Source organism: Sinocyclocheilus rhinocerous, unplaced genomic scaffold (assembly GCF_001515625.1).
Source record: "Sinocyclocheilus rhinocerous isolate Xijiao unplaced genomic scaffold, SAMN03320098_v1.1 scaffold1102, whole genome shotgun sequence".
Classification (NCBI taxonomy): Eukaryota; Metazoa; Chordata; class Actinopteri; order Cypriniformes; family Cyprinidae; genus Sinocyclocheilus; species Sinocyclocheilus rhinocerous.
In genome coordinates this window covers 533,465-541,497 of record NW_015640208.1, presented here as the reverse complement: position 1 = coordinate 541,497, position 8,033 = coordinate 533,465, and the positions used below count along the sequence as shown (strand labels likewise).

The 8,033-nt window shown below is 38.1% G+C and overlaps 1 protein-coding gene across 3 annotated transcripts in view; it reads right to left on the bottom strand.

The window, feature by feature from the left end:
- Positions 1-8,033, bottom strand: part of LOC107752556 (prickle-like protein 3) — a 48,850-nt gene that overhangs the window by 4,747 nt on the left and 36,070 nt on the right. For all 3 annotated transcript variants that reach the window (XM_016568560.1, XM_016568561.1, XM_016568562.1), the window contains exons 4-8: positions 6,502-6,615; positions 5,239-5,376; positions 3,839-4,042; positions 3,115-3,301; positions 1,462-1,830 (exon numbers count right to left, since the gene is read on the bottom strand). In XM_016568560.1, the coding sequence (XP_016424046.1) occupies positions 1,462-1,830; positions 3,115-3,301; positions 3,839-4,042; positions 5,239-5,376; positions 6,502-6,615 (1,012 nt within the window). The remainder of the gene's footprint in view (positions 1-1,461; positions 1,831-3,114; positions 3,302-3,838; positions 4,043-5,238; positions 5,377-6,501; positions 6,616-8,033) is intronic.

Sequence of the window (8,033 nt, the reverse complement as noted above, 5' to 3'; positions counted from 1 at the left end):
GACGGACGGACGGATAGATAGATAGATGGATAGATAGATGGACAGACAGACAGATAGATAGATAGATAGATAGACGGACGGACGGACAGATAGATAGATAGATGGACAGACAGACGGATAGATAGAAGGACGGACAGACGGACGGACGGACGGATAGATAGATAGATAGATAGATAGATAGGATAGACGGACGGCTAGATGGACGGACAGACAGACAGACAGACAGACGGACGGATGGATGGATGGATGGATGGATGGATGGACGGACGGACAGATAGATAGATAGGTAGATAGATAGATGGATAGATGGATAGACGGACGGACGGACGGATAGATAGATAGATGGATAGATGGACAGATAGATAGACAGACGGACGGACGGATAGATAGATAGATGGACAGACAGACAGACGGATAGACAGACAGACAGACAGACAGACAGACAGACAGACAGACAGACAGACAGACAGACGGATAGACAGACAGACAGACAGACAGACAGATAGACAGATAGATAGATAGATGGATAGATGATAGACAGACAGAGACAGACAGACAGACAGACAGACAGATAGATAGATAGATAGATGGATAGATGATAGACAGACAGAGACAGACAGACAGACAGACAGATAGATAGATAGATAGATGGATAGACAGACAGACAGACAGACAGATAGATAGATAGATAGATAGATAGATAGATAGATGGATAGACAGACAGATAGATAGACAGATAGATAGATAGATAGATAGATAGATAGATAGATAGATAGATAGATGGATAGACAGACAGACAGATAGATAGATAGATAGATGGCTAGACAGACAGACAGACGGATAGATGGATATATAGATAGATAGAATCATCAAGCCTATTTTAGGACCTGATCATCTTGTCCAGAAATATTTTTTTAAATCAACATAAACTAAAGGTAATAAATTACGTATGCATACAATTGTACTTTACAATTAAAATAATATTTAAATATTTTTTCTTTACAATAATGAGAATTTTGAGATTAAAAAGTGCTTAATTGTGTTTACTTACCAAATAATGAGATTTATGAATGTTCAAATTTAGATATATATATTTTCATAAAAATGAGAATTCTGGGAGAAAAAGTGCTTAATCGTTGAGATTTATGCAATGAAAAACTAAAACATTGACATGCCACAATTATGAAAAGATTTGGTAATATATGCTTACTTCTAAGCTTATGAAAAGAATGTCACAATGCAAAATCTTAATATTAGTAAAAAAAATAGGCCTTCTTTTTTATGCAAAATATCATTCTTTTTTTTCTTTTGATTTTGGGGTAAAATATGACATCTTGCTAGTTTTTGTGAGATTTACCTAAATTATGTATTTTCCTTGTGTTTTAATGAGAAAATAGTGCATATGTGTGAACCACCACAAAAAAGCAAGGTACAAATAATAATGCATGGTCACATTTGTACCTTTGCTCTCCAGTGGAAAATGGCCCCCATTGGCTGTTGTTGTACTAGCTGCTTTGACTGCATTTTTGCACGTGTTCACTTTAGAGGTGGCGGCAGTGACGTTGGCTCCCCCCTGTGGCCGTGGTGTGGAAGTGCGCTGCTGGTTTTGAATGGTCTTGTGTGACACTGGTTTGCTCTGCAGGGCAGAATCGCAGGAGTCGGAGTTGTCTGGGTCGTCCCCGAGCGAGCAGGAGCGGGAGCAGAAGATGAGTCCGCCGCGAGGCAGGAAGGGTCTTCCCAGCAGAGGGAGCCGACAGCAGGCGCAGCAGAAGCACGCTTCAGACGCGTGCCAGTGCTGGCCCTCGTAAGTCATCTGACCCTGGTCTGTACCTACAGACAGACCGAGAGAGTGAGGAAATCAAGCGTCGCAGCACTCCGTCAAACCCTTCAATCATGGAAGCACAGCATTTTTCTGTAATCACTGAGCTTTTTACTGCCATTACTGAATGGAATGTTGTGGTTAAATGCAAATTAAGCTTCTGTAGCAATGCTGTCCATTACACAGAAAAATCTTCAACAAGTGCTTCAGTTTGTAAAAACAATCAAGAAATATGTTTATAGTAATACTTAGAAAGGCCAAGTGGGCAGCACAACAAATGTTTTATATATGCACTAGTTTTGTAGAAAATAATGAAAAAAGGGAGCTTATTTACATTACCATTCAAAAGTTTGGTGATAATACACATTTTTTTTTTCAAAATGCTTTTACTTTTTATACTAAACAAAGCTGTATTTATTTGCTCAAAAATACAGTAAAAAGCAGTAATATTGTGAAATATTACAATTCAAAATAACTGTTTTCTATGAATATATTTTATAATGTAATTTATTTGTGATGCAAAGATGAATTCACAGTCTTCAGTGTCACATGATCCTTCTGAAATCATTCTAATATGATTTGCTGCTCAAAACATTTCTTATATATATACAGTATATATATATATTCTTTCCCCTGGAATAAATGTATTTCCGGAATAAAAGCAGTTATTTGAAATAGAAATCTTTTGTACAGTTTCACAGTCTTGACTGTCACTTTTGATCAATTTAATGTGTCCTTGCTGAATAAACGTACTAATTTAATAAACAAATAAATAAATAAATAAATAAAAAGAGTAAATTACATAATGCAAATGACCTCAATAAATATTATGTTTTTTTTCTATTAAGCTTTATTTTTTCTTCTGTCATTTCATGTGCATCCTAGACATTGCTAAAGTTTCAGAGATAGATTTATACTGTATATTTTGCATAAATACATTTTTAGGACAAGTTTTAAGACTTTCATTTCATGATTATAAAGTGCATTCTCAACATTGTAATGCATAAGGTATATTATTTAGATTATTTAAATTATATTTATACATCAGAGTAGTATTTGTCGCATTGCCTTCAATTTACATGGTTTTTAATAAAAATTAAAAAAAATATTTATAGTGATGTGATATTATAATGAAAAGTGGGTTTTTTCAGATGATATGTTTTTGTTTAGCCTCAAAACTTCTGCTATATATTGGAGTTATATTTATATTTACTCTAAATATTCTTTCACTCTCTCATTGTGTGGCGTGTCCATGTAAGCAGCGGTTTGATACGGTGTTGTCTGTGTGCTCTCACCGATATGTTCTCCGCAGGTGTCGCAGTATTCGGCGTACAGAGACTCGTAGCAGTGGCAGCAGTACGGCCGGCTCTCTCTCATGATGTAGCGCTGGCCACCCAGCGCCGCCTCACACTCGAAACAGCAGAAGTGCTTCATGTGCCAGTGCCGGCCCTCCGCCTCCGTACACTCGTCCGCAAAGATGATCTGATCACCACAGGAGGAGCAAGATACCGTGTAAGTCACATGCAGCAACTCGTAGAAACGTGTGTTTGACCCACATTTACATTCAGTCATTTAGCAGACACTTACCCAAAGCGACTTGCAAATGAGGACAATATAAGCAATCAAAACCAACAAAGCTGCAATAATATGTAAGTGCTGTGACAAGTCTCGGTTAGCCTAACGCAGTACACACATAGCAAGGTTTTTTTTTTTTACTAATAAATAAAAAGAAAAACAAGTAGATAGAATAAAACAAGAATAGGGAACACTAGTGTTAGAGGGCCTTTTTTATTTAAAAGAATAGAAAATGCTAGTGTTATTATTATTATTATTATTAATAATAAATACTCATTGATGCAGGGTTGGGATCAAATTCTATTTTGGTCAATTTGAACCTGTGTCTCCTGCATGAGCACCAAGGCTCAGTGTGTCTGGCTCATGTGTGATAAGCATTACTCCACGCCTCCAACACATGGAGGAAAACAGGAACTGGGTGGAAAGCCGTGGGATAGCGGTCACCTCGTCGCAGGCCTGGCAGCGGGGTTTGATGCGCTCGGCATGGTGCCGGCCGCAGTAGATGTGTCCGTCCTGATAGAAGTAAATGAGATCCACCAGCAGCTCGTTACAGGAAGCGCACTGGAAGCACTGAGGATGCCAGCAGGAGCCGTGACCCGCTCGTGACGCAAACACCGCTATGTCACCGCCGCAGATCTGCCTGCCACACTGAGACCAAGAGAGCGGGGTGAGAACAGAGCTACAGGAAGTTTCCAAACTCATAATTACACGGTTTCTGAAAGCGCTGGCCGCTCACACAGACAGAAACAAGCAGAACAGCAGGAGCAGGAACAGTTCAAGATGAAATCTCCTGATCAGCGCCGTTTATTTATTTATTTATAACTGATAAAATAATATAATAATAAAATAAAGCTCTATGGTTTGACATTTGAAAGCAAAGAAATTAAAATAGCCATAAATATTAGTATTGTCAATTTTTTTTTACAAAATTGTAAAATTACTATTTTTTACAGTACAATAGTATTATTTCTATAAAAAAATATTTGTATAACTTAACATAAAATATGTACATAATAAAATATTTAATAATAATGGTTATTATTATTATAAAATACTATTTATTTTAAAGGACAATAGTATTATTACTAAAGCAATATTTCTTTATTGACAATTTTCTAAATTATTAAAATCTTTTAATAAAATAATAATTATAATAATAATATTATTAAACTGTGCCATTTTACAAACATTTATTATATATATATATACATATACATTAGGCAAAAAAAAAGCCACTCAAACTTTGAGGCAAATCTGCTTCATATCATTTCTAGCACTCTTTAACTAAGCTTTAACAGCACTTCCTTGTTCTTTAGCAGAGCACAACCTCTATAATGAACAGCTATAATAAAGCCAAAAAAACAACAAAAAAAAACTTTCTACGTAAAATATGAAAAAAGATACATACTAATTCTGTTTCTTCTGTGTTTGATGACATAAAAAAGAACACAACATGACACAAACTGCTTCTCCACGACACAGTCACACCCTCCTGGCAGCTACTCATCAGCTGGGGTGCATTATGGGTGTTGAAATGTGGCAAAGCTCTTGAAATATCACAGAGGGTGAATGGAAAGTATGCGCTTTTATCTAGTACATATGATATCTGCCTTGGCTCTGCTCAGGCTGGAGTCTGAATTGATCACAGCATATTAAAAAGTTTCCTGAAGCCGCATGCCAGACGAGAGCCTCTTCAGCTCAAGTAGTTCAATGCACACACCATACTACAGCTGAAGCGCTGCTCAGATAAGTATGCACTATTTGTCCAGGGTGAGGAAGCAGTGAGTTGTCATTTCGAGGTGACGTTACAGTTGAGAAGATCGTTCATGTCTGTGTTTCTCTACCTGTTGACAGATGGCTCCGGTCATGGTGACCGGAAAAAGTCGAACGATGCCGCGGCCCAGATTCTCTCTCTTCCTCTGCTGGCTGAATAACCTCAATTCTTTCTTCTCTTCTTCATCCAGAGAGTTACAGTACTGAGGCTGTGCACACACACATTTACAGTACTGTTACAACTCACACAAGACCAACACACACTTACAACCTGACATTGTCATCGTCATTAATGAATTCAGGCCATGATGGAGCCATGAAAACATGTTGAACATGAAAAAAACATTGCACCCTAAGAAATTATGTTTTGCATAATGAAAATGAAGCCTATTTTTATGGCCATTAAGTACGTTTTTTTGCATTATTTATATGGTGATTAAGTTCCCCAAAAAAATATCTTATTATATTAGTAAAAAAAGAAAACTGATATTTTTTTTGTTGTTGTTCCAAATCAGCATGAAAAACTACAGCACATACTTAAAACGTTTTTTTCAAGATTTTTTTTCTTTTTCTGCTCACCAAGCCTACATTTATTTGATGAAAAATATTAAAAAGTATTATTATGAAGCATCATTACAATTTAAAAGAACTGCTTTGTATTTTAATATATTTTAAAATGTAATTTATTCCTGTGAAAGGCTGAATTTTCAGCATCATTACTCCAGTCTTCAGTGTCACATGATCCTTCAGAAATCAGTATGATATGCTGATTTGCTGCTTAAGAAACATTTATGATTATTATCCATGTTGAAAACAGTTGCGCTGCTTAATTTTTTCCCCCAGGATTCTTTGATGAATTGTAAAGTTCAAAAGAACAGCATTTATTTGAAACCGAAACCTTCTCTAACATTATAAAATAATGTCTTCGCTGTCACCTTTGATCAATTTAATGTACACCTGACAACATGTAACATACTGCACTGTTTTTAATTAGTTTTAATAATTATCATTGCATACTGCTTACTACTGTAAAAAGTAGTACTCAGTGTGCAGTAAGCTATAACTCATCTCCGATTTTGGATAAGAATCGAGATGGTCCTCACTGCAGAACACAAGATCCAGATCCAACTCCTCCCACCTTACATATACCTAAACCCACCCATCCCCAATCTCCACCCCCTAGATGTGGCTCCAACCACGCCCCCTGGATCTTGTGTTCTGCAGTGAGGGGCTACTGTAAGAATCTAAGACCAGGCTGTAGGGTTCATAGATTCAGGATTCACAGCTGTGGGTTTGGGATCCAGAGACGAGTGTGAGGATGTAAGCAGTTTTACCTCGCTGTCATGGGCCGGCAGCTGGTGTAAAAGCTGTTTAATACGGTATCGCTCTCCTGGACTGTTGACGTATGGAACCTTGTCCTCTGGAATACAGCTGAAGTACTGATACACCTGTACATACACGAACACAGATAATTAAAGGCAGAGTAAGTGATTTTTCAAAAACACTTTAGAAAACTGATTTGGGCCGAATCGCAAAACAAACTTGTAGCCAATCAGCAATAAGGGGCGTGTCTACTCGTGATGTGGAGGGGAGAGCTTTCAGTGCATGGGACGGACATTAGCTGAGCCGAGCGACAGAAAGATAGAGATGGCGGATAAAAAACAAAAGAGGAAAACGTCTGCGGAACGATAAGGCAAGAAGTAGGACCCGTGTAAATATCGGATCAGCTTTCCAGCGCTGGAGAGAACTCAAGGAGCGGAGGCCTGCGATCGGACGCTGAGGTTGCTTTGTTTCTTCTCAATAGTTGAGTAACACCGTGTCTACAACAGCTAAAGTCTGCCTACACTGGACGCGATCAAACGACCGTTGAAAACCATTTGAAATTTGTGTCAGCACGTCATAAATAGAACCTGGCAGCAGTTTTCTGTCGGGATTTGTTGAGCCGCGCCGCTTACGTCCGTAGACACGGTGTAACATTGGTTTTGCTTTGTTTCACAGAACTAATCGTTGCCTGGGTTACGTACGTATATGTGGGGCGGAGCTATCAAAATAGGGGCAAGACCCTTTTGGGGTAGGGGCGTGTTTGTTTTGGTGATTTCAAATATCAACATTGGCTACCAGAAATCCCTTACTCTGCCTTTAACTGTCACCCCCCTTTCTGAACATAGACGTGAAAATCTGAACTTCAATGGTTGTAATTTATGAACGCTTTGGAATACAGACCTAAGGTTGGTCTCTTTTTAAAGACGACAATCAGCAGATTATTAAAAGTGAAAATCATAAAAATAATAATAATAATAATCATTTAAAAAAATGAAAGTGTAAAAAAGTTATAGAAGTTTGTTTACTGTAAAGAAAATGTGTAAATTTGCTATAAAACCAAAGCTATGCATCTAATTAAGTTAGGTTCCAAATTTGAAGTTGATATCACAAAAATTGAGGTTCCAGTGAGATTTTGTTGAGGCATTGTACCAAAACTAGCCACCGGGTATGAATGTCTGTCAAAATACCTTAAAGGCACAATATGTAATTTTCGCCGCTAGAGGGCGCGTATTCAAAACAAACAAATAGACAAAGGCGTAGTTTGATGACGCAGTGACTGAGTGTGGAATCATGGGAGTTGTGGTCTTCATCCCCACAGCCGATGCAATCCGAAGGGACTCGGGCAGAAATCATGTTCATGGATGAGCTAATGTATTAAAGATTTATTAACATCGTAGTATGAAGCAGAGTGAGGCTGAAAGCCGTCGAAGCGAAGCGAGGCCGTTGAAGCAATTGCTAATGAGAGACGAGCGCGACACACGGCTCGAAAGCAGCGGAGCTTTTATTATGCCACAGTCGACTGCTTCCGCTCCTTCCGGTCGTG